General features: G+C 40.9%; 1 protein-coding gene across 15 annotated transcripts in view; it reads right to left on the reverse strand.

Annotated features, from left to right (window-relative positions):
- Nucleotides 1–641: 641 nt before the first annotated feature.
- LOC125763345 (uncharacterized) overlaps nt 642–27,426 on the reverse strand; it is a 97,676-nt gene continuing 70,891 nt past the window's right edge. For 6 of the 15 annotated variants that reach the window (XM_049426372.1, XM_049426371.1, XM_049426382.1 and 3 more), the window contains 5 exons: nt 17,268–17,842; nt 16,976–17,197; nt 16,699–16,889; nt 13,566–13,688; nt 642–5,900 (listed from right to left, as the gene is read on the reverse strand). In XM_049426372.1, coding sequence (XP_049282329.1) covers nt 4,585–5,900; nt 13,566–13,688; nt 16,699–16,889; nt 16,976–17,197; nt 17,268–17,842 — 2,427 coding nt within the window. In that variant the 3' untranslated portion in view covers nt 642–4,584. Of the gene's footprint in view, nt 5,901–11,437; nt 12,514–13,555; nt 13,689–16,698; nt 16,890–16,975; nt 17,198–17,267; nt 17,843–27,426 lie in introns of those variants that run through there. The other 9 variants (XR_007418341.1, XM_049426373.1, XM_049426378.1 and 6 more) reach the window with 9 other exon arrangements.

Raw genomic sequence — 27,426 nt, forward strand, 5'->3', positions numbered from 1 at the left:
CAACGGATCGCCAATCTTTAACCTGTGGTCGATAGATGGCACCAATGGCTACATTTTCTTCTTGGACAGCCATGCTCTCAGATGTCTGTGCCAGAAGTTATTCGAGGAACAAAGTTCCTTACCCTGCTTGAGAAAATGTAAAATTTTCCTCATTTTTGAGCAATTTAGCAAAACTTATAAATGTGATATATTTTCATGAAAATTTGTTGCAATGTGTTTCTTTTCACTCAAATAATGCTTTAAACTAAAAACGTAATAAAAAATCAGAAAAAAAAATTTAAAAAATTTTTGACTCGAAAATTTCATAAGGCTTACCCCTTACGATTTTTTTGGGAAATTTTGCAAAAAAAAATGAAATTGATGTATTTTAATGCCAATTGGTTGGAATGTGTTTCTTTTCACTCAAGTAATGCTTTAAATATTATAAAAATCAGTATAGTATACTGCGGAAACTCCTTCACATCAAATTTTAAATACATACCAAGTACAAGAAATATTCAACCATGGACTCTGTCGCTCTGTTTAATAGAGAAGGCGCTTTAGTGAGAATTTTTTCGGACATTTCTGTAATAGGCCAAAGTAACAATGCGATTGATATAAAGGAGCCACAGCAAAAGTAAGTAAATGATAGCCAAAATAAATTCACAGGGCTTTCAACAAGTATTATATTTTGTTCGTTTTCTTATTCATTAGGTAATAGTAAAATACAATATATCTAAATACATGTATGCACTATTTCATGGTTTTTGTTGTTGGATTTATGAGTGTTTTATTTTTCGCTCGTTTTCTTACCTTTTTCCTCACGAACACTGCTATTCCTGTTGGTTTATCGTATCAGATAAGAGCTCTGTTGCTTAGTTTTGTCCCATTCCAAATGGTTACTTTGTTTTTATTTTAACCTCCTCACAAAGTTTTTCATGTTTTATTAGCTTATTCATTCAATAGTTTTTATTTACCCTTCTTTAACTCAATGCAGACATTTAACGTAAATGTTTGGCCAACTTCTGTAAAAAGTTAAATTTTCTGCTGTGCTTGGGAAATGTCTTATCCATATGTACTCTTTCCTCTCCTTGTAGACGTTCGCTTTGAAGAAACTGTTTGGTTGTCAGATCCACTTATTCACTCCTATTATTTTATGTTGGCAAGTTAATGGTATCGAAAGTAAAGAATGGTTATTTCCCTTACACTTCATAGGGATCACACACTCGTTTTGCTGTAAAGCGAATATTCATTTGATTTATAGAAAATTGGCAAGAAAGCAAATATCACAACATTGTTTTCAAATCAAACATTTATCCCTCAGTAAGAGCAAGAGTCGCGCGTAAGTATGTGTAAGCGAGTAATGGCGGTTTTTGTTTGTTCCTGTAACGGGGCTGTCCACTGCAAAACTGTACATACGTTGGTGTAGTAAGCATAAATTTGTGTAAATTTCATATTACAATTATGAGTTTGTATCAATGTAAAACGGAAGCAAAGCGAGATTTGTGGTGTGTACTTTTTTACTTAGCATTTATGAAATGTCACACGAGAATGTTGTTTCGATAGGTTTGTGTCTGAACTTGTTGTGGAACAGATATGTAAGTAGGAAGCCGTAGTTATGTGTTTCAATTTCAAACAAAAAAGCTAGTATAACATTTAATTTTGGAAAAAAACATACTTTTCAAAATTTCATTGATTGCTTTACAATTTACATAAAGATGTTGCTTTTTTTCTTCGCTTTTTTATTGTCCGGCTTGTATGTTTTGATTATTCTTTATTTCGTCGATTTGAACTAAACGCACTACATTTGTGTTGTTCCATTGCTAACTGTTGGCTGCTGTCTAGTGGAAGAATTCCGGATAAGTTCTTATTTGTGAGTGAATATATGAATATGTTTTCCGTGTTTCACATCTATTTTTCCAACAGAAAAAAAACAATCCTTACACTTTCGAATACATTTTTTTCAACTTGTTTTGTTTTGTTTTGTTTTAAATATGTTTGGTAAGGAACAATGCGCTTCACATGTCGTTACAATTAAATCGCTTTACTCCAGGACACGCTCCGTAATGTTCTAAACATTCGCTTCGATCGGTTGATGAAGATCAATATTAATGAGAATTCACATCAAACACGAGTTACAGTGTACATCATTGCTCTTTGCGGTCCTTTGCGGAAGCATGTGCTGTTGAGAAGGCGTAGAAGGCTGGTGCGTCGTTTTTGTCGGGTTTCGGACTGGCCACTGCTCCCATCCATACTTGGGCTGCGGAACGCTAATGCCGCCCACATGCCGTATCTGGCCGCCCCATTCACTACTGCAATGGGGGTGAACTGGGGGTGTTTGCACCGAGAGTGCCATGCCGTGTACTCTTGTACGGAAATGTCGCCGATAAAGCGTTGAGCTCCCCAATTTCAAACACACGACACATATTCTGCTCAGGAATTTCACCATGAGAAAAAGGGACGCTGTATGGCTGTGGTTTGTGATTGTGAAACTTAAAGGAAAAAAGTATACTAGGTGCACATTTTGTCAACTAATTAACCAGAATGTTTCCATTTTGCATTTGTTGTGTGTAGTCCCGAACTAAAGCGTTCTGAAGAGCGAGGGAAAATAGTGGGGTTCAGGGTACTCACTTAGGCCGCCGTGAGGGATGTGTTGTTGGAATAGCATACATGTGTTCGTATAAAAATAAAACCAGTGCAAAAGGGATAGGAAAGAAAAGGTGTGTAGAGAATTTAAGTGTCTAGTGGCCCTTTTTATACATCCGCACATGCGTGTGTTCCAATGCGCTCGATCGCACCGCTGCTGCAGCGTCATGACCAATAGACAAATCTATTGCGATGAGCCACGTAACAATCTCCTTCGCTTCAATCAGAACGATTCCGGCACGATGGGAAGTATAAAACTGTAAGTAACGTCGCTTTAATATTGGCCTTTAACTTCTTAAAACGGGTTTTGATAAAAAATAAATTTCAACTCTCCACCTCATTTTGCTAGGTAGCGTTTAGGGTGCTTAGCGCCTGAAAGTATGCAATTACTGATTTTAAAGTTCATTTTTTGGTGTTGTACCCGTTGCCTTGCATCGTTTTGTCCCTGTTACCCTCTTCGATTTAATCGCCTAATAAGTAACTGTCGATTCCACCATATTGCATAGATTTAGGCGTTAAGGAATGAAAACGCGATTCTGCAATGAACGGCCGAAAGAAGAACCTCCATTTTACGGTGTATCTATTTACATAAATAATGCACCACACCTAGAATGATCGATTGTATATTTTATGTAAATGAAATCTATTAAAATATTCCTAAACAATTCTTCCCACTCATAATCAGGTCACAAAGAAGCAATAACAATTTTATTATGTTTTTTGTTTAAAAAACCGTTCTCGTTTTTTTAGTAAAGCAGATAAACTTCCAAATGTGCTCAAAATTCGTAACATAAAGACTTCTTTTGAACCGTGTTTTTTGTCACACAATTGTCTCCCATCTTTCATACACTAGTACACACCCAGAAGATTGTGAAAATTGATGCACCATCTGCAACTCCGCATCCGTATGTAAGCAATTATGCTTTTATATTAAATTTCAATACCGTTTAAAGGGCGTCATCTCGCACTTAGCTCATCCAACCTGCCCGTATGTTAACATGTGTTAGAAGGAATGAAAATCATGTAAGGAGATGGGATACGAGATTTTTAGAAAACGTAAAGCGTTCGTGCATGCTGGCAGCTTAATTTGCACTAAGCAGCTGAAGAGGGATAAGAAATCGTTTAAAAGTTTAGTTTTTAGTTTGCTGTTTTTTTTTTTAATTTGCAATAAGTACATTAGAGTTGCCCTGCCTCCCAACTTTGGAAGGTGAAAGCCACCGTAGGTTGGGACAGGTTTTAGTTTTAAACTACAGAATTCATGTAATATCCTACTCTGCTACAGGTATAAAAATCGTGTATTTTTGGCGTTTAGTATCGGTTCTCTCATTTGTTGAGGAAAATAGGGTTCTAATTAACTAGCACTATTCCTTTCATTCTCGCTACTAGCTACTTGGGACTTTGCTTTTGGTTGGGTTTGCCAAGGGGTTTAACTGGTTTATTATCATCTATTATCAAGTTTATTCTTCTTTATCAAACGAATGGATAAATAATGCGCACTAACCATTATCTTGGAAGTGTTCGTTGTAAACCTAATGTCTATTGCTTCCACAGACGAGCACACTCGACTAGGAGGCAGTTTAGTGACTCTTGATGCACATCCCAATAGCATACTGAATGTGTGGGAATTTCTCAAGGATTTCTGGAATGAGACTCCACCACCATCTTCAACCACTTGCCAAGAATGTGATGCTCGCTGTGACGAATTCACTAAGGATATGTATGGAATGTGTAGCACAGATTCGCCGGGTGCTTCACACGAAAAAATGTACTAATTGTCTATTATAACTTAGTACTAAAAACGAGTACTAAAATTGAATATCTACCCTGTTCTTCTTGTGTGTGGACATACGCGCACATACCTGTATCTGACTGGCAAAATAAAGCTTTCCCTATAAGATTTACCCTTTCCGTTAAACACCCACCAAGTCACCCGGTGGATCTTCCCGAGTTCCAATGACTTTAAAGTTTGCTAGTAAGATCATCACCCAGATCAGCCCCAACATCAATCGTTACGACACGATCGTCACTGTTCTCCGACACCGGAAACTGTACACGATCCGAGTCGCCATAGTTTGGCATGATAATGCAGACGAACGATCGTCCGGTGACGTTATCGCGCGGATGCAGCGTCACAGGCAGGAATCGATCCGTGCTGCCCTCAACGAACGTGGCCAACCGCTGGAAGACCTCCGGGTAGTGTTTGCGCAGATTGACCCCGCGCTGGCGCAGGATAGTCTGTATGTTAAGCGACACCTGCTCACGGGACCGTTGGGTCGTTTTCGAAAGAATGTTAAACGACAGCACGAGCACATCGCCGACAGTGTCCGTGCGTGGCCCGGCTCGCTCACCTCCCGGGCCGCTTGCCGCGATCTCACTAACGACCGAGCGGCACAGCTTCAGCTTCGCGCATCGCGACACCAGCTGCCGTTCCCATTTGACCGGTGCGGTCGCACTACCCGGCGCTTCCGACACCACACAGATCGCGACGTAAATGAGCATCTTCGAGTCGGGCTTGTACTCGGTGCTGAGCTTCAGCAGCTCCGAGTACAGCTCCGGGCCCATCTCGGCCGGCAGCAGATCCGGCCAGCGCACGTACGACACCTCGCCCAGGCACTGGAAGCCCTGCTTGATGAAGGAGTCGGCGCTTTCCGGGCTGCGGAACAGTATTCTAACAACACCTCGCCCCTGCGACAAGTAGCCCCGGCGCGCGAGCGCACTCAGGTGCCGGAGCGTGTCCGCGTCGTCCTTGCACGTGGACAGCACCAGCCGGCACAGGGCGGACACCCGCGAGTGCAGGCAGGCCTTCCGGTGTCGCTCCCAGTGCGCCCGGCGGCACTCGCGCGAGCAGTACAGATGGGAACAGTTGTGGCAGCTCTTGTAGGTTTTCCGGGCCTCCGCCAGTGTGGCCGTCGCGTCGCACCGCGGGTACCGGCACTTGAGGTAGTCGTGCCCACGGTGATGGTGGCCGGCAGCTTCGGCCGAGTCGAGCGATACGCGGCGGGCGATCCGGGCATCCAGCCCGACCCCGAGCAGATCACCCTTGGTCGTGCCGGGCTGCTGTGGGCTACGGCCGCTCTGGTTGGTGCTGCCGCTGGTCGTCGTCGTGGTGGTGGTGCTGCTGATCGCCATCGAGCCGCCGCTGTCGTTGCGCTTTCGCGTACCGGCCGCATCACCTTCACTGCGACGGCGCGCCTGCATCGGTTCGATCTGCAGCGTGTGGTTACTGCTGGTGCTGTTGGGCGCTGTTGGCGTGAGACACGAATTAGCTACACTTCCTGCATCCACCGGTTCCGCACCGTTCGTTTGCCCCATTCCGGCCGCGCAACACACGCCCAACATTTAACATCCATTACAAAACAGCATCGCAATGAAAAATGGGGATTTACGGATGACCGGGATTGTGTGACCGGGAATATGATGCCGTGAGAGGGAGAAGGAAACGTTTTTGAATGTATGGTTTTTTTTTGTGTGTTTTGGTGTGACAAATGTAGCAACGACAGCATCGCAAGCATACAGTACGCGGCACGATAAAAATGCAAGGATCAAATAGGAAGGCAATGATAGCGTGGAAATGGAGCACCGGGGAAATGGAAGTTTTTGATGCACAACAGATCGATCGAATAGCGTTGAAAAAGAGCAAAGAGAACGAGAAAGAAAGCAGAGAGCAAAACGTGAAAGCGACATATTTTGGTAACATTTTTCTGCTAAACTAAGGGAATCAACATAGAAGCTTACTGTAAGCGTTTAATATAAGATGATTTGTGTTATTAGTCAAATATCTGTTCGAATATCTTGAGTGTTTTAGTGCGTGAGTATTTTAAGGACCTTTGGAAGGAATTTGGTTGATTCCTACTAGAGATGAGAATAACAACTCTTTCTAGTGAGTCAACTCAGAGTGAACGAGTCGTTATGAGGAGTCAGCTCGTTTAACGACTCATTTTGGAGTTATAAAAATCCGGTATAAACGTGTAAGTTAAGGTTCGCCCCTTTTTTCACTTATGAGTGTAAGCTTGTAGCCGTGGTGAATCAAGTTGCAAAAAGACTTTTTTGAGTAATTTTGCAAAATTTTAAAAATTGATTTATTTTAATGCCAATCGGTTGAAATAAGTTTCTTTTACCTCAAATAATGCTTTAAATTAAAAAAAGAATAAAAAATCAGAAAAAAATTTTAAAAAAATTTTGACTCGAAAATTTCATAAGGCTTACCCCTTACGATTTTTTTGGGAAATTTTGCAAAAAAAAATTAAATTGATTTTTTTTAATGCCAATTGGTTGCAATGTGTTTCTTTTCACTCAAGTAATGCTTTAAATAAAAAAAAGAGTCAAAAATCATAAAAAAATCACAAAAATTCAAAAAAATGAAAATTTACTAAGGCTCATTTTTGCACCAAGTTTTGCCTATAACTCGGTCGGTATCCAACGGATCGCCAATCTTTAACCTGTGGTCGATAGATGGCACCAATGGCTACATTTTCTTCTTGGACAGCCATGCTCTCAGGTGTCCGTGCCGGAAGTTATTCGAGGAACCAAGTTCCTTACCCTGTTTGAGAAAATGTAAAATTTTCCTCATTTTTGCACCAAGTTTTGCCTATAACTCGGTCGGTATCCAACGGATCGCCAATCTTTAACCTGTGGTCGATAGATGGCACCAATGGCTACATTTTCTTCTTAGACGGCCATACTCTCAGATGTCTGTGCCGGAAGTTATTCGAGGAACAAAGTTCCTTACCCTGTTTGAGAAAATGTAAAATTTTCCTCATTTTTGAGCAATTCAGCAAAATTTATAAATGTGATATATTTGAATGCAAATTTGTTGCAATGTGTTTCTTTTCACTCAAATAATGCTTTAAATTAAAAAAATATTAAAAAATCAGAAAAAAATTTTAAAAAATTTTCAACTCGAAAATTTCATAAGGCTTACCCCTTACGATTTTTTGGGGAAATTTTGCAAAAAAAATGAAATTGATTTATTTTAATGCCAATTGGTTGCAATGTGTTTCTTTTCACTCAAGTAATGCTTTAAATAAAAAAAAGAGTCAAAAATCATAAAAAAATCACAAAAATTCAAAAAAATAAAAATTTACTAAGGCTCATTTTTGCACAAAGTTTTGCCTATAACTCGGTCGGTATCCAACGGATCGCCAATCTTTAACCTGTGGTCGATAGATGGCACCAATGGCTACATTTTCTTCTTGGACAGCCATGCTCTCAGGTGTCCGTGCCGGAAGTTATTCGAGGAACAAAGTTCCTTACCCTGCTTGAGAAAATGTAAAATTTTCCTCATTTTTGAGCAATTTAGCAAAACTTATAAATGTGATATATTTTCATGAAAATTTGTTGCAATGTGTTTCTTTTCACTCAAATAATGCTTTAAACTAAAAACGTAATAAAAAATCAGAAAAAAATTTTAAAAAATTTTTGACTCGAAAATTTCATAAGGCTTACCCCTTACGATTTTTTTGGGAAATTTTGCAAAAAAAATGAAATTGATTTATTTTAATGACAATTGGTTGCAAAGTGTTTCTTTTCATTCAAGTAATGCTTTAAATAAAAAAAAGAGTCAAAAATCATAAAAAAATCACAAAAATTCAAAAAAATAAAAATTTACTAAGGCTCATTTTTGCACCAAGTTTTGCCTATAACTCGGTCGGTATCCAACGGATCGCCAATCTTTAACCTGTGGTCGATAGATGGCACCAATGGCTACATTTTCTTCTTGGACAGCCATGCTCTCAGGTGTCTGTGCCGGAAGTTATTCGAGGAACCAAGTTCCTTACCCTGTTTGAGAAAATGTAAAATTTTCCTCATTTTTGCACCAAGTTTTGCCTATAACTCGGTCGGTATCCAACGGATCGCCAATCTTTAACCTGTGGTCGATAGATGGCATCAATGGCTACATTTTCTTCTTGGACGGCCATGCTCTCAGTATCTGTGCCAGAAGTTATTCGAGGAACCAAGTTCCTTACCCTGTTTGAGAAAATGTAAAATGTTCCTCATTGTTGAGCAATTTAGCAAAATTTTTAAATTTGATATATTTTCATGCAAATTTGTTGCAATGTGTTTCTTTTCACTCAAATAATGTTTTAAATTAAAAACGTAATAAAAAATCAGAAAAAAATTTTAAAAAATTTTTGACTCGAAAATTTCATAAGACTTACCCCTTACGATTTTTTTGGGAAATTTTGCAAAAAAAATGAAATTGATTTATTTTAATGCCAATTGGTTGCAATGTGTTTCTTTTCACTCAAGTAATGCTTTAAATAAAAAAAAGAGTCAAAAATCATAAAAAAATCACAAAAATTCAAAAAAATGAAAATTTACTAAGGCTCATTTTTGCACCAAGTTTTGCCTATAACTCGGTCGGTATCCAACGGATCGCCAATCTTTAACCTGTGGTCGATAGATGGCCCCAATGGCTACATTTTCTTCTTGGACAGCCATGCTCTCAGGTGTCCGTGCCGGAAGTTATTCGAGGAACCAAGTTCCTTACCCTGTTTGAGAAAATGTAAAATTTTCCTCATTTTTGCACAAATTTTTGCCTATAACTCGGTCGGTATCCAACGGATCGCCAATCTTTAACCTGTGGTCGATAGATGGCACCAATGGCTACATTTTCTTCTTAGACAGCCATGCTCTCAGATGTCTGTGCCAGAAGTTATTCGAGGAACCAAGTTCCTTACCCTGTTTGAGAAAATGTAAAATTTTCCTCATTTTTGCACCAAGTTTTGCCTATAACTCGGTCGGTATCCAACGGATCGCCAATCTTTAACCTGTGGTCGATAGATGGCACCAATGGCTACATTTTCTTCTTAGACGGCCATGCTCTCAGATGTCTGTGCCGGAAGTTATTCGAGGAACAAAGTTCCTTACCCTGCTTGAGAAAATGCAAAATTTTCCTCATTTTTGAGCAATTTAGCAAAACTTATAAATGTGATATATTTTCATGAAAATTTGTTGCAATGTGTTTCTTTTCACTCAAATAATGCTTTAAACTAAAAACGTAACAAAAAATCAGAAAAAAAATTTTAAAAAATTTTTGACTCGAAAATTTCATAAGGCTTACTCCTTACGATTTTTTTGGGAAATTTAGCAAAAAAAATGAAATTGATTTATTTTAATGCCAATTGGTTGCAATGTGTTTCTTTTCACTCAAGTAATGCTTTAAATAAAAAAAAGAGTCAAAAATCATAAAAAAATCACAAAAATTCAAAAAAATGAAAATTTACTAAGGCTCATTTTTGCACCAAGTTTTGCCTATAACTCGGTCGGTATCCAACGGATCGCCAATCTTTAACCTGTGGTCGATAGATGGCACCAATGGCTACATTTTCTTCTTGGACAGCCATGCTCTCAGGTGTCCGTGCCGGAAGTTATTCGAGGAACAAAGTTCCTTACCCTGTTTGAGAAAATGTAAAATTTTCCTCATTTTTGCACCAAGTTTTGCCTATAACTCGGTCGGTATCCAACGGATCGCCAATCTTTAACCTGTGGTCGATAGATGGCACCAATGGCTACATTTTCTTCTTGTACAGCCATGCTCTCAGGTGTCCGTGCCGGAAGTTATTCGAGGAACCAAGTTCCTTACCCTGTTTGAGAAAATGTAAAATTTTCCTCATTTTTGCACCAAGTTTTGCCTATAACTCGGTCGGTATCCAACGGATCGCCAATCTTTAACCTGTGGTCGATAGATGGCACCAATGCCTACATTTTCTTCTTGTACAGCCATGCTCTCAGGTGTCCGTGCCGGAAGTTATTCGAGGAACCAAGTTCCTTACCCTGTTTGAGAAAATGTAAAATTTTCCTCATTTTTGCACCAAGTTTTGCCTATAACTCGGTCGGTATCCAACGGATCGCCAATCTTTAACCTGTGGTCGATAGATGGCACCAATGGCTACATTTTCTTCTTAGACGGCCATGCTCTCAGATGTCTGTGCCGGAAGTTATTCGAGGAACCAAGTTCCTTACCCTGTTTGAGAAAATGTAAAATGTTCCTCATTGTTGAGTAATTTTGCAAAATTTTAAAAATTGATTTATTTTAATGCCAATCGGTTGAAATAAGTTTCTTTTCACTCAAATAATGCTTTAAATTAAAAAAAGAATAAAAAATCAGAAAAAAATTTTAAAAAAATTTTGACTCGAAAATTTCATAAGGCTTACCCCTTACGATTTTTTTGGGAAATTTTGCAAAAAAAAATGAAATTGATTTATTTTAATGCCAATTGGTTGCAATGTGTTTCTTTTCACTCAAGTAATGCTTTAAATAAAAAAAAGAGTCAAAAATCATAAAAAAATCACAAAAATTCAAAAAAATGAAAATTTACTAAGGCTCATTTTTGCACCAAGTTTTGCCTATAACTCGGTCGGTATCCAACGGATCGCCAATCTTTAACCTGTGGTCGATAGATGGCATCAATGGCTACATTTTCTTCTTGGATGGCCATGCTCTCAGATGTCTGTGCCAGAAGTTATTCGAGGAACCAAGTTCCTTACCCTGTTTGAGAAAATGTAAAATGTTCCTCATTGTTGAGCAATTTAGCAAAATTTTTAAATTTGATATATTTTCATGCAAATTTGTTGCAATGTGTTTCTTTTCACTCAAATAATGTTTTAAATTAAAAACGTAATAAAAAATCAGAAAAAAAATTTAAAAAATTTTTGACTCGAAAATTTCATAAGGCTTACCCCTTACGATTTTTTTGGGAAATTTTGCAAAAAAAATGAAATTGATTTATTTTAATGCCAATTGGTTGCAATGTGTTTCTTTTCACTCAAGTAATGCTTTAAATAAAAAAAAGAGTCAAAAATCATAAAAAAATCAAAAATTTCTTAAATTGTACTCAACTCATTTTTGCTTCAACTCCTACGCACATTTTCGTTTTAACTCCCGTATTTACTCTTTTTGCAACTCGACTCACCAAGACTAGATGCCCACACTCGTGAGTGAGTAAGTGAAAAACGAATCGCTAAAACTCCTCGCGGTGAGTGAACGAAACTCGCTCAATTCAACGTTTCAACTCACTATCTCACTCTTACTCCCTTTGCACATCTCTAGAATGTACACTAATCATCTTATATCAGTTTATATATATTAGCCAATTATACACCAAGAGTACAAGAAACAAAGCACTATGCTAAAGAAGTCTAAATGGAATATGCTACAAGTGAACTAAAAGGCGATTACAACATTCTACTCAGATGGAAAACTCAATTACGGTGTTCAAGCATCATAACACTAAAGTTCACAACAATCAAATCGCTAGTAGTAGAAATAATCAAAGTGTAAAAAACAGAAACAAAATAAAGCCAATCAGTCTGGTTATGTTTGTATAACTTTCATCAACAGCTAGCTTCAATTCAGGTTCAGCCAGTGGGGGAAACTGATTCACAATGGGAGTTCTTGCTTGTGTTTTGCAATGAGCAAACAGAAAATGCACCAAACTTAAACAACGGCAATTGAAAACAACAAAACGGAACGGAAAACAAACAAAGTTACTAGATTCATGGGCATCGATCATGTTGGGATTTCAGTTTTATTGACACAGTATTTGGACAAGAGATTTTTCTCCCAACCCGTGCGCGGGAGGATGAAACAACGCAACTAGTTCTCGCTTGGATTAGTACTATTTGGTATTGGGGTTTTTTGTTTTTTGGTTTTGCGATAGTATGGATAGGCTGATAGGCTTGTGTGGGTCGTCACAGATGTTGGTCGGCTTGACGGGTTCGTTTCGATACGTACTGTTAACATCGTTTACTGAGTACAGGCGCTGGCACTATTGGTTGGTTTCCCTACGGAGGTTTACACTACGCGGACGAGACGACGGGTGCCAAATCAGCCTTAGTGTAGCCCGCCACTTCGGTAGCGCGAACTATCATCTTTTCTGCTAACTGCTACCGGTACATCCGGATCGGAGGGGACAAATAAATGTAAAAAACGTAACAAACACGTAACGGGTGAACGTAGGAGAAAAATATAATATAAGTTAGAATTGGTAAACGCACTACAAAACGCTACAAGTATCGTTTGTTCGGTTTTTTTGGTTCGTTCTGATTGTTTCTAGATAAATCTTTTCGGTAGATATATTCGTAAAAGGGAGCTCACCACCGCATGTTTGGCTAACTTTACTAACATACAATTGAAAGGAATAGTTTCAAGGAGCAGCTCAGTCCGGACGAGATCCTCATGCTGGCTAGGCAGGGTCATTCCATTGGACTATGGACACAAGCAAGACGACAAGCAGGACGACAGATAGACAGGAAGATTAAAACAAAACGATCAAGCAAATAAACACGAAACGAAACGCAAGCATTGTCGTCCCTGTGAAAGGACCGAACGGCTATTAGACCACTCTTCCGACATTAATCTCCAATGTCATCTTCAACATTTCGCTCTTCATTAACGTAACAAGAACAAACACAACAGACAAACAGATGTTTGAAGAAGATTCTCAACAGCTTCCAGAAAGTATGGTAAGGCCATGGAGGGTCAACAAGAACAGAACTACACTAGCAAGAATAGACAGCACAACACTAGCACAAAACATAACGCAACACAATGCCGAACATAGTTAAGACTGAGCTGAGCTATAGATAGAGAGATAGTAAAGGCTTTTAGTAAAGTAACGGATCAAAACACGGATCTCGCTTAAGGGCAGCGAGCCAACACAGATATACAGCCAAGAGGAAAGAAACAAACAAGAAGTGCTAGTCTGATCGGGGCGCAACATCGAGCCGCCTATAACATCTAGATACACTTTTTTTTGGGGGGTTTCGCCGTACGGGGTTTGACGCACCCCGCGCGCACTACTATGGCGTACGGCATGGCAAGTATGTCACATACGCGGCACACGGACAACAGCGTGTTCGAGTGTTTCGAGGAGCGTGTGATGGGGAACAAATAATTGTTTCCGGTTTGTATTGGAGTAAAACTTACAGGTTCATACCTGAGGACCTGTGTGAATCGGCCGGCAAGCCGAGCAACGAGGCGAGCACATCCTCGAGTGTGGCCGATCCGGGCGACTGATGCTCGGGTGGTAGCGAGAACGTCGGAACCGCGCCAGACATCCCTGTGCACAACCCGGACACACGTGTCCGATCACCCCCCACCCCAGTGTCCCCCCATGGGGAAAGGGGGAGGGTTTCGGGATGACGGGGAGTAGTGTTGTTGTGGTTCAGAGTGTGTGGTCAGTGTGTGAATTAGTGACAGCACACCATGCATGTCGCGTCACACCGGCACACACCGGCAAAACGAGGAAAACCATCACCAAAAACCAGGAACCAGCGCGTAAGAGAGAGAGAGAGAGAGAGAAAGAGAGAAAAAGAGAGAAGAAAGAGAAAAGAAGAAAAAAAACACGTTGGAAAAACAGATCTATTGTACCCGATTTCACTTTTTCCCCACCATTTTCTGGGGGCTGGACGGCCCCCACGACGCATTTACATCTTTGTGTGAGGTTGACGTTTTCCAATTGTTGGGCCAACACAAAATGGCTAACGTTTGGAACGAAAGCTTTATAAGGAACACACGAAGTTTCACGAAGCATTTTGAATGATAGCAAAGAAACCAAAAAACAGAAAAAACTTTCCGAAAACAGAAACAGATGAGAAGCATGATCAAAGCAGTGAAGAAATGTTTGCGTTTTATAACGACATCCCTCATTTCAAATAGTCCTTGCTGCGGCATTATTTCAATTTTTAATGCTTAGTTACAATCCTTCACCCAAAAAAGGCTTTCGATAAGAAGAAATAATAATTGAAACGCTTTCAAACGCTAAATCCATAAAAATGCAAAGTAAAGCAAAATCGTAACAATACGAATAAAATGCGCCAATAAACGAACAAAACAGATAAATGAAGCTTCATTACCTAGATGAACCAATGATGAACAGGAATGTAAAAATGATAATAAAACACATAAATAAAAAAAAACAAACTATAAACTTTTCACTTTTATCTTGGGGATATATTGCAGCTGAAAAGTTTTTTATTGTAAACGATAATAATACTTATACAAATTAGGCAAAAGTTAAATAATAATAATAATAGTAATATGATACGAGTTATACAATTAAAACTTATCCACTAAAAACCTCTATCAAGCTCCAGCGGATCAGAGCATTCATCGTTCATTCTTCTCTTCTCTACTGTCCCTTTTTGATTCGGCGCATTATTTCCGTAGTATCGTTGTTCTCTACAGCTCGTGCACGTACGGTTACGTGGGCTAAATAAAACTATTACATCCTACTACACATTCCTACTCATTCGTAAGGCGGTTCTGCGCAGAGCTATCGCTTATTGTCGGGTAATTAGGTTCGCTAATTCAGCACTGAATGTTACATTCTCGACCTACACGTGAATCTATGAAGTGAAAGCTTATCGTGTGGACTAATTCATATTTATAAGGTATTTTAGTAAGGTATTTTACTAAGCTGTGGTTGATGTGAAACGAAACAAAAACTACACACATCTACAGTAACATGCGTGGTTCATTCTCATAGACGGCGATCCAGCTAACGTGTCCTGCAAAAGGGGGTTGTTAAGTGATCCTTCAACAATCTGGAACTTATGGTAAAACACGCCAAATCAATATCCAAGCCCGAGTTATCGACGAACAGAACTAATTAAAAGCATTTCTATTTTCCTCATGTTTGTTCCTCTCATTGTTCCGGATATTCGGTTTTCGGCCTACAACGCCGCAAATCAAAACACTCCTTAATTTAATGTAAGTTTTAAATAAGAGGAGGTGATCGGTGGCGCTTCGTATGCTGCTTCGAACGTGCTGTTGTTGCACCTGCACTACCTAATTGCTGTATCCGATTTTTATCACACTAAAGATGGTTGTAGAATTTTGGTTTATCTTCTGCCCTACACAATCGATTTTGCTACCTAAAATTGTCATGAGTGGTTTCGTTATTTTTTCCGCCTAGCTTTTCTGCATTGCATTACCGTAAAGAATTTGGAACCATCGAAACATCGACTATTGCTTTCGCAAGCTCATGAGTTCGTAGGTTCGTGCTCGTTTATCGAATGAAAGAATTCCCTAATTGTATTTACTATTAAAAACCACATCCAAAATATGGTCATACACGCGTCGTCGTGTGCCTACCCTGTTGTTCGAGCTGATTTATTTGTCAAAAGGACAAAATGCATTTCGTATGCAGAAAGATTCTGTTTCTCTGCCTTTCCATCATCCACCATCCGTTCGTACTTATTTCGTAGACATTCCTATTCCTGGCTGATGACGGTTTCTCATTGCAATAGCAATGCTTAGCTACCGGACACACATTATCTATATTGTACTGTGCTTTTCCCTGTCAGGACACCGGGTGTTCGAAAACGAAGCAGCAAGAGCTATTCTCGCGTTCCCGTACACACACTACACACCTTCTGATATACTGTGTCTCAAACTGGAATATCAAATTTAGGGAAACCAACGCAAAAGTAAATTTAAAATTACTAACACAAATAGTATCGAACCGGAAACTAATGCTAATTAATTGACAATTGATAGAGAGTGCACGGACGCAGTTAGTGTCCAACTTATGGGTTCGCTTATTCTATAACATGATATTTGATATTGTTTTACTTCGCGCTGTACTGGTTTTAAATCTAGAAAATTTTACAAAACTCAGAATAGAACCAAATATGGACCTATACTTGCCGATGGAAAACAAAAAAAGAAGGAAAACTACAAAATACAAACAAAAAAAACGCAACATTAACGTTTCTACGCGTTTGGTCTCGTATCTCCCGCAAATCATCATCATCTAACGCTGCTCATGAGCTTTGTTCTAGATGGACGGTGAGTGATTATAACACAACAACAGAAACAAAAAGAATAGTCACATAAAAATAATAGATACGCTAGAGTACACTAGTTGTGTGGTGAATAAAGTTGACGATTGATGATGCTTGGTATGATGTGGTGGTACACAATGAAAATACACGGGAAATTAAAATCGTGTTTTTTTTTTAAAACAAGACCGTAACGCAACGTAAATTCTTACTGAAGAGCGCAAAAAGTTGGAAGTATAGGGAATAAAACAAGCACAAGGTTGTTCTAGATCAGGGTCGACTCACCGACGCCATTCATCCGGCCGGCATTAAACCGATAATGATCACCGGCCGTGTGCGGCTGTTGCTGCTGCTGCTGCTGCTGCTGCTGATGCTGCTGATGGTGGCCGGATCCTAGAACGGAACTATTCTCGATCAACGGCGTCTGTGGGGAATCGAGGGGCCGGGTACCAACAAACGAACTTTCTAGCCAACATCTAAAAGTGAACACAGAAACGATTAGTGTGATGGTTCCCCCGATGGCGATGGATGCTTGCTGTTGTTTTGGGGGCCATTTTTCTACCTTTGGCTTGGACTAGTAGATCTACTGCGTGAGTGTCGATTTGTTTGGTCATTTACATAATGTACAATCGCTGACGTTACTTCTATGATTGATGATTGAATTTCCGGCGTTACGACGGATTCCTCCTTTTGCTGATGCTTTCCTCGCTGTTGCTGTTCTTTCAGCTGTTGCTGTTCCTTCTGTTTGTTCGTGCCTTGCTGTTGCAGTAGAGATGATGCAAGCCTAAAAAAAATTAAAAAACATATTGTCATTTACGGCTTATCCACAGCATTGTTGGGGATTCGCTACGTACCGTTCCGCCGGTGTTCTCGGTTGGGACAGCTTCTCCTGGCTTCTCCAGCCCAGGTACGGCTGACGGAAGGAGTTTCTAATCGTACTACTACTACTATTGGCACCGGTTCCGGCCGTAGTGGAAGCAGTCGAGTAGCCGGATATGACGCTCGCGTTCAGCCCGCCCCGGGTGAATGAGCCCCGCGTCGATACGCTCGGTGACGTTTGGTTCGAGTTCAGGTGGGACGTGGACCATCGGGAGAACCCGGTCTGACCGTGGTGGCTGTGTGCGGAGGGACTCAGCATCACTGGACTACGGTCCGACCGGTGCGATCCGAGCGAGCTGAGCGAAGTGGTCTTCGAGCTCAGCCCGGTCCATCGTCCGACGTCACTGTTTCGCTTGCGCAGTATACCACCGGCAGCGGTGGTGGTAGTACCGGGCACCGGTGCGGTCGTGTTCGCCGGTCCATCCTTGCCAGAATATTGCTTGTACCAGTCGGGAATATTCAGCCGCTGCAGTGAGGCCTGCACGCGTAGCTGATGTTCGCTTAGATTGGTGCCTGTTTCGTGTGACTTCTGGAGCTCATTTTCCGGAGGCTATCAATGAAGAAAGGAAGAAAACACCATCGAATAAGGTTAGTTCAGTCTTTGTGTGGTGGCAATGAAAAGAATCGTTTGATGTGTGAACGATGAATGACACCCGCAGTGAGTTCGACACATCAGCCCTTTCAAACGTGTTAGCATGCTGCTTCGGGCGATTTCGGGCTTAGTTTTGGAGAAGTCTTTGTGTAATTCTCTTCACGAGTATGACACCAGCTAGCCGCTTTAATAGACCGTGAAAAATCGCTTCATGAAAGTCAATTGATTGAAACGAACATCATACACTCGAGTGGATGGGGATTGCGAGAAAGACGATCCGTGGCCATCTGGTGTCGCAAGCTTAACCCACTTTATACGCGCATCATTAACTACAACAATCAAGTAGATTTGCTTGTCAATTATAGCAGAACCCATATCACGTTTCCTTCATTGCTGTGATGGACAAATTGAATCCCCAAAAAAATCTTAAAAGACCTCTTACCTCGAGAAGAAATCATCCCAAGCAACAAGTCACTGCAAAATAGCGAAATAAATAAAATAAAACAGACACTGTTGCTTGGTATGAAATCTTTTTATTTGGTAAGAACTACGGATAAATACAATTAATTAACAAACTTTACAACGTATCTTTCCGTACGAAATCGCAAACATTTCCCAAACACCTTTCATACAAGCTTACTCTTGAACAAATGCCACCATCGTCGGTGACTTTTTGTCCGTGGCAACGGTAACGCTCGTACCACTGTTCGCACCGTACTGACGCACTTCCGCAGGAATGGTAACACACGATCCCGATCCCAGTACATCCCACAATCGACCGTATAGAAGGAGGTGGCCAACTTTGGCTTGCAATTTACCTCAAACACCATGCGCACCACGAAATGAAACTCGTCGCTGTTGTTCACCTTTCGCTGGCGTACGTTCGTCTGCTTGTCCGCCACGTCGATCACAAACTCGATGGTGATCTTCAGCATCCGGCCGGTGGTTTCGTCCACCGCAATCACATCCAGCTCGACGCAATTCTCACCCAACGCACTCGTAGTCATGCCATCGATCCGATAACTTCCGGCGGCAATCGCATCGACGAAGGTGTCACCGGCCGCGTCCGATATAAGGCCTCCGTTCATGCGCGTCTCCAGCAACACCTGATCACCCTTGGAGATGTTTGTCTGGATCAAGGCCAATACCGTGTGGATAAGGCTAAGATGCGAACGATTAAAGATGGTATCCAGCAGATAGAGTCGATTGCGATCGACCATACTCATCCGTACGAAGTGGTCCGTTTCAATTAGATTGTGCATCTGCAGCCGGTAGGTTTCATGCCGCAAACGGTAATGCATTTCGAGTGCCGATTCTACCCTCGGAGCGACTACCATTCTCGGTGGCTCATCCGTTTCACTCACAGCAGGTTGTTCAACTTGCTTGACGTCGTCGCCTGGTTGGACCTGAACCACCGATAACTGTTCTACACTGACCGTTTTCGTTACACGTTCCAGATTTTGGGAGTCTTCTGCGATCGGCGTGTTGTTGAGTTTGCTTGCTGGCGCTTCATCGAACGCATGCTGCCCGAGTACCGATCGGACGTGATTTTCCTCGATCTTCTCTATTTCTTCGATCGCTTCCCGGACGTGCTGGTTGAAGTCAGGAAATGTCCCATTCTCCGACCGCTCCCGGGTACGGTACTGCAGGAAGAGATCGTTTATGTTGCGCACGTAACATTTATCCCGTTCCGACACCGAACCACCACTGTTGTCGTTCAGATTGCGCCGATCCGCGTACCGTTTCGTGACGGCGTGCTGCACCTTCGGAGCAGCGTTCACAATCTTCACCGTCGTCGGGACCGGCCGGTTCACCCGTCGACATTCAGCTTCTGCCAGCGACTGCGTATCCGGCAGCTTCGAACCGGTTGCTGCGGCATTCGGTCGAGGTTGCGTTTTCTTCCCCTGGTGCTGTGCCTTTTCACCGTTGACCAACTTTTTCGGCTGCTGCTCGATGCGATTGTGCTGCATAATTGGCACTTTCTTCTCACCGGTCGGGGCTGACCTCGCCGTGTATGATTTACTGTTGTTGCAGGGTGCCGGTACCGGACGGATGCTGTCGTTTTCACCTTCAAACATCTTCAGCAGCTGTTCGTTCAATCGCCCGACTTGTCTGTTTGATGCGCGACCTGATTGAGGTACGTTCCGGTGCTCCACATTGGTGTCCCACTCTCGTAGCACCAGTTTCTGCTTGTCCGGCAGTTGGCGCCGTTTCTCGTTCACTTGCCCATCCGGTTTCACTCCCGTCCGTCGACGGTGGCAATGTTCCATCTCCGCTTCTTCATCCGATCGATCTTCATCGAGGGTGACGTCTTGATCGAAATATTGGAAAATGTTGAGGAAACTCTTGCGCGTCTCGATCAGTGACGGTTCCGTGTATATGCGAGTCTTGTGAGGCGCCTCTGGTGGCAGTAACGATTCTTCCGACGTATTGGGACACGTGCTAGACATAGGCGTTCCACCGTAGCTACTGATTTGATCGACTTGGGCGTACCGTGACAACGACTGATAGATGCTGTAGTCGTCCTCCTCGTCGTCGAATTGCGTTCCCTCCTCTACCGTATGGTCCAACTGCTTCGATCGAAAGTGAGCATTATACGTTTCCTCCAGCGAGTTCACGAACATATCGAAATCGTGCGTACTGATCGAGTTGGTGTCGATAAAGTAACTCGAGTTTTCGTCAATTGTTTCGTCGAATTGATTTCCCAGCATACTCGCACCCCGATAGTTGTTGGTAGCCATTCGCACGGATGCCATTTTGCGTACACTCTACGTATATCACTAGTATCGCGACCACGCCACAACACTGCACACTCACTTGTACCCAATCAAAATGAAATTTTTAAATTACCAAACTAATCACACTGTCAAGCTTTCACCTTACGCGCGCGGTTCTTTTGAATGTTCGCACGCACGCCACTGATGTTCTCTTCTATCCGTTGCACTTTACGATAGTTCACAAGAGCCGGACAGCATAATTATTTTCAATTATAACTCGTTTCGGCGAAAGTGGTTTCGCGTGTTTAGAAAGTTCACTAATTCGTAAATAACTCTGTCGGAATTGTCTTTACACTCGTGCGCAGCTGCAACCTGCATGTTTGACTAGTAGCAGAGATCTGACACGATCATCAGCTCGTCAGCTACGAGGAAAGTGTAGGATTACCTCAATAACCCGTACGAATAACCCGAGTAAAACTACAGGTACGAAGGATTAATGTATTAAAGGAAGATTTAGAATGCGGGTAATTCAGTTGTTAACATTACCTAACCTCACGGAAAGAACAGGAGGTGGAGAAGTGTTGAGACAAGAAATTCTGAACCAGGTAATATGCATACATTACCTGCTGAAATAAAGCACGAACTTCATCTTTCTTCGGGGTAAGAAATAATTGGAAATGTCCAGATATTTACACACCCATCAACAAAAGCTACTGAGAGATGATACCTAGGTACCAGCAACATTTCTTTAGCAACAATATTATCATTGTCACCTAATTTTAACTAGGGATTCGTACCAAGTGATACGGCTGTTTGTAATGTTCAATATTATGGTAACAAAATTTTAATAGTTAGCGCCTACCTAAAGGCAATAACTTTACAACTTGATAAGCTTTTCTGAAGTTTTTTTTAAGAAGAATTGAAATTGAAGGAAAAAATTGTAATAGCAAGAAAAAAATAGGAAATATTAAAGAAAAGATAGACAACAGGATGGCATACAGTTTCTTCACACATTGAGACCGTACGCTTTATACTGCGATGCGTGATATCTCTCGGACAAGCATACGCAGTAATATACAAAAAAAGAACATTTTCCAGAACTCTAGGAATAAAATCTAGGACAAGCTGGCTGTCCTAAGGAAAAAAAATCTACTTGCCTATCGGATCGATATCCTTCCAACATGCATCAGCCCTCTATAGCTTCATCCTGTGTGTTTATTCATCAAGACCGCTACCCTATCCCAAGCACGTTTATGAAAGCGACGTTTGCGTTTGTTTTTTAAAAAAAAAGAATAAATAAATATCCTGCATAGCCTAATGCACCATTCATCCGTGATGCTACATTAAACTGTCCACGAGGAGTACTTGCAATATATTCTCGCCCGAAGTCAACGCAGACGTTTGTGCGCCAACCACAGTAGACATTCTGTCGCAATTCCCCATCCCCCATGGTGGGTCGGTACAGAAATAATAGAAAAAAAACACAGTGAGGAAAAACTTCGTGTTCCGCTACACGCAACGGCGTTTTCTCTGTTCTCATGATCCAAGGGTGGAGTAAGCGTTAGGGACTGTAAGGACATTGGCTCGTGTGCCCTTGTCCTTCCCATCAGCAGATTTGCCTGGTCCAAACGGACAAATTGTTCACCTTCACCCGGCTCTGGGACTCGGTCTGGGCATCGAAATAAACCCTGTTAGCAAAGGCTTTTTCCGGTCCACACGAGCGGGAATGTAAGTGAAATTGTGTTATTCTTGATTATCGCAATCTCACAGCACCGTGCCCAATTTGCGTGTGACACTGCTACGCCTTGGCAGACACCATACACACCATGCCGGTGGGTGCACATAAAAAGTGGGAGAGCATTAAAATTACCCACCACCAGTTGACAGGGACGCTTTAACGTGCGCAATCGTTTAAATGTCAACCTGGGCAGTAAATGCTCCAGCTCTAATTGAAATGTGGAGCTAAGGGCAAACCATTTTCCATCAAACTCCTTCTACTTCGGGGATGGGAGAGGCTCACAACCAGCGCAGGACGTCGGGTTTTTCGCAGCTGGAAAACATGTGTGCACTTTCTGGGCCTCCCTTTTGTTTCTACGACAATGGTTTTCCTCATTAAGTCTGACACATTTTCCCTCTGTTTACAGGCCACCAAAAACCATCCAGTTTAGGATACACACATTACATTGACAGTCGAGCATCATCGTGGAGTTGTGCACATGGCTTTGACACTGCTCTGCTGCACACTCCGGCACGCGGATTTGCTACCCGTTGATGGATCTCCAACAAACCCTGTTGTTTGTCCTCGTTTTATTCTATGTCTCTCTCGCTCTCTCTGTTATTGCAAACGCCACAAAAATGGGCCACCACCAAGTCGGTGAGCCTATTCTTTTGTGTTCTTACACAGGCCCGGCAGCACGGTAACATTTTCCCGGGTAATGGTACTTGTTTCCGTTTTTCTGTACCCCGGCCAGGCATTTGTCCATTTCTGGCTTTTCACTGTACAATGGGTAAAACCGTGGGAAGGATTCGTTTTTCTTCCTCCCTGGGAGGTACGCTTACGTCACTATCATACAGGTCCAGTGGGAGAGTCTGTCTGTTCCATAGCATTCGTCCTTTGAGAGTCGTTCTGGTACCTTTTTATGGCGTCGACGACAATGCCAGTACACAGTGAGGCCAGGTAGTTTTTAGTTTTAGCTTGGGATGGTATTACAAGCACGAACTTTAATAAATTTATTATTCTAATTAAAACATCCAACGGAAAAGGTCTTTGAACCATATCATTTAGTTGATATTGTCCATTATTAATAAATTAATATGAAACAAAGCAAAACGTTTCTTGTCTTCGAATGGCGTTGGCCTTGTTACACGAAGATCTGTGGAAATATAACTAATTTTAAGGTGACGGAAACATCTCCAAAAAAATCATATAATATAATATGATACGGACGTTACTTAGCTGTGAACCTAATAGTTGTTTAAATGAATCCCATTTTCAAACCCAACAGTTCGCAATGCCGGTGCATTCATCGTACGATTGACTTCTGGTTGCCTGTGCTCCGGAACGGTACTCACCTAAAAAGAAAACGAAAATAAAAATATTAGATTTTGGTACCGCATAGTCGATAGACAACATACAAAAAACGAATCGAATGATTCAGTCTTCCATCATGAAGCATAAATTATTTACAAAAACATGATCGGGGTACACCATCACGAAGAAATACCAAGAATTCCATTTCATTACCGGCGGTTGTTGTTTGCCGCTTCAAAAATAAAAAAAACTCCGTCCAAAACCGGGAGTCGCAACGTTGTAAACAGTGTCTGGCGTCATGCTTCCGCCCGTGCTTTATATTCGATTCTACAATGGGTTCTTCTTTGCTGGTTCTTTACTTTGCCCACGGACCACCCCAAAGGGACGCGCGTTTTCCCGTACGCATTACAGTTTACGCTACATGTACTATGTATATGCAACATTAACTACGTCCGAAGCACAAAGTATTATGCAAGTACTTGTCCGGTTTTTAGTTCACTTTAAATGATGTTTGGTGGGTTTATTTATTAGCCACACCGTTGCACGCCATGCCTGGCAAAATATCCATTTGAACTATTCAGCCGTGACTTGTGAGGCGTGTGGTGTAGAGATGAGAATAACAACTCTTTTTAGTGAGTCAACTCAGTGTGAATGAGTCGTTATTAGGAGTTAAGAGAGCTTGTTTAACGACTCATTTTGGAGTTATAAAAAACCCCGGCATAAATCTCCTAAGGCCTTAGCTTTTTTATAGTAATTTTGCAAAATTTATAAATGTGATAAATTTTCATGCAAATTTGTTGCAATGTGTTTGTTTTCACTCAAATAATGCTTTAAATTAAAAAAATAACAAAAAATCAGAAAAAAAATTTTTAAAAATTTTCAACTCGAAAATTTCATAAGGCTTACCCCTTACGATTTTTTGGGAAATTTTGCAAAAAAAATGAAATTGATTTATTTTAATGCCATTTGGTTGCAATGTGTTTCTTTTCACTCAAGTAATGCTTTAAATAAAAAAAAAAGTCAAAAATCATAAAAAAATCACAAAAATTCAAAAAAATGAAAATTTACTAAGGCTCATTTTTGCACCAAGTTTTGCCTATAACTCGATCGGTATCCAACGGATCGCCAATCTTTAACCTGTGGTCGATAGATGACACCAATGGCTACATTTTCTTCTTGGACAGCCATGCTCTCAGATGTCTGTGCCAGAAGTTATTCGAGGAACAAAGTTCCTTACCCTGCTTGAGAAAATGTAAAATTTTCCTCATTTTTGAGCAATTTAGCAAAACTTATAAATGTGATATATTTTCATCCAAATTTGTTGCAATGTGTTTCTTTTCACTCAAATAATGCTTTAAATTAAAAAAATGATAAAAAATCAGAAAAAAAAATTTAAAAAAAATTTTGACTCGAAAATTTCATAAGGCTTACCCCTTACGATTTTTTTGGGAAATTTTGCAAAAAAAATGAAATTGATTTATTTTAATGCCAATTGGTTGCAATGTGTTTCTTTTCACTCAAGTAATGCTTTAAATAAAAAACAGAGTCAAAAATCATAAAAAAATCACAAAAATTCAAAAAAATGAAAATTTACTAAGGCTCATTTTTGCACCAAGTTTTGCCTATAACTCGATCGGTATCCAACGGATCGCCAATCTTTAACCTGTGGTCGATAGATGGCACCAATGGCTACATTTTCTTCTTGGACAGCCATGCTCTCAGGTTTCCGTGCCGGAAGTTATTCGAGGAACCAAGTTCCTTACCCTGTTTGAGAAAATGTAAAATTTTCCTCATTTTTGCACCAAGTTTTGCCTATAACTCGGTCGGTATCCAACAGATCGCCAATCTTTAACCTCTGGTCGATAGATGGCACCAATGGCTACATTTTCTTCTTGGACAGCCTTGACCTAAGATGTCTGTGCCTGAAGTTATTCGAGGAACCGAGTTCCTTACCCTGTTTGAGAAAATGTAAAATTTTCCTCATTTGTGAGCAATTTCGCAAAATTTATAAATGTGATATATTTTCATGAAAATTTGTTGCAATGTGTTTCTTTTCACTCAAATAATGCTTTAAATTAAAAAAATGACAAAAAATCAGAAAAAAATTTTTCAACTCGAAAATTTCATAAGGCTTACCCCTTACGATTTTTTTGGGAAATTTTGCAAAAAAAATGAAATTGATTTATTTTAATGCCAATTGGTTGCAATGTGTTTCTTTTCACTCAAATAATGCTTTAAATAAAAAAAGGAATAGAAAATAATAAAAAAATAAAATAATTCTAAAAATGTGTTCCGTTTCAGCTCATGTGTTTCAAACGTTTCGTTTCAACTCATTTTTGCTTCAACTCACTCGTACATTTTCGTTTCAAGTCACGCATTTATTCTTTTTGCGACTCGACTCACCACGGCTACATGCTTACACTCGTGAGTGAGTAAGTGAAAAAAGAGTCGCTAAAACTCCTCGTAGCGAGTGAACGAAACTCGTTCAATACAGCGTTTCAACTCACTATCTCACTCTTACTCACTTTGCACATCGCTAGTGTGGTGTAAAGTGCCGCGTTCCACAAACGCTACACACCGGACCAAACGACACACGGTCATCGGATTGTGTAATGTTAAAACTGCATGCATCACCGCGTGACCATACGGGGACCATAAAAAGGGCGCGCTCAAATGAACAGTGTTTTCACTTCGCCATTTCCTTTTAGCAAAGTTCCAACAAAACTCCCGATGTCTAAATACGACCACCTGCATCGTACGGAATATAACCAAATCATCTATAAAGCAAGTAAAAGTTGCAAAACTAACAAAAAAAAAGATACACTAAATCATCTAATTTGAGCAACATAATCTCTTTCAAATAAACAAAAAAAAACTGTGCGTGTTTGGGTGTTGTAGAGTGTTGTTCCTCCTCACTGCTACAACATCGCATAGCGTCAATAGGCACCCCCCCAGCTAGTGCTGTCAATTTTTCCCCAGCGAGTTAGGTCGTTTTGGGTGGGAAGATTTATTAATTACACGCTACATTTCTTGGCGTGTGCATCCACGGTACACGATGACGTACCCAACCGGCTCACGCAAACTCTAGCGTAAAGCAAAAATGAAGAAGCGCTAACCTAACTGACTAACATCGATCTTTCTTATTTTCCCCGTGGGTGGACGACGATGAGGAGAAAGATTTGATTACATAAACGACCTATAATGTTTTTTTTTCTTTCTGCCTTCAAAAAAACGCGCATTTTTCTACCACGAAAGCAATGTGGTGTGGATACGTCACATACCACCACCATAGATCGACATGGGAATTGGGAACGAAAACTCCTCAATCCATTCCATGCTCACCCGAGGACAAAACACAATTGAGTTATTAACTCAAGCACATAACCTTAAATCTATTTTTTATTATTTTGATTTCGAATCAGCGCTCAGTCAGAAGGGTAGCAATTAAAGCATCACAAATAATGTTCTCATATTAACAAGGAAAACTCTCTTCCAGTGAGATATCTCCCCAAACACGTGATTGTGTTGTTGCCTTCCTGTTGTTGTGTTGTTTGCGCCCTAGTGACTTCATCGTTTCGTTTGCATTACATAACGAGCAGAAGAAGATTCGTTTTTTTTGCTTCGTTCGGTGCATCGACATGGTGCAACACAAGTTAAGGGACACCATGTCTTCTTAACCAGGCCAGAAATCTGTTTTGTTTGTTTACATCAGCTACATACACAAAACTCATCGCCCCATGCCCTTCTGTAATCGTTAGTCAAACAGAACAACCCAAAAGCATGCTATAAAAGAA

Source organism: Anopheles funestus, chromosome 2RL (assembly GCF_943734845.2).
Source record: "Anopheles funestus chromosome 2RL, idAnoFuneDA-416_04, whole genome shotgun sequence".
Taxonomy (NCBI): domain Eukaryota; kingdom Metazoa; phylum Arthropoda; class Insecta; order Diptera; family Culicidae; genus Anopheles; species Anopheles funestus.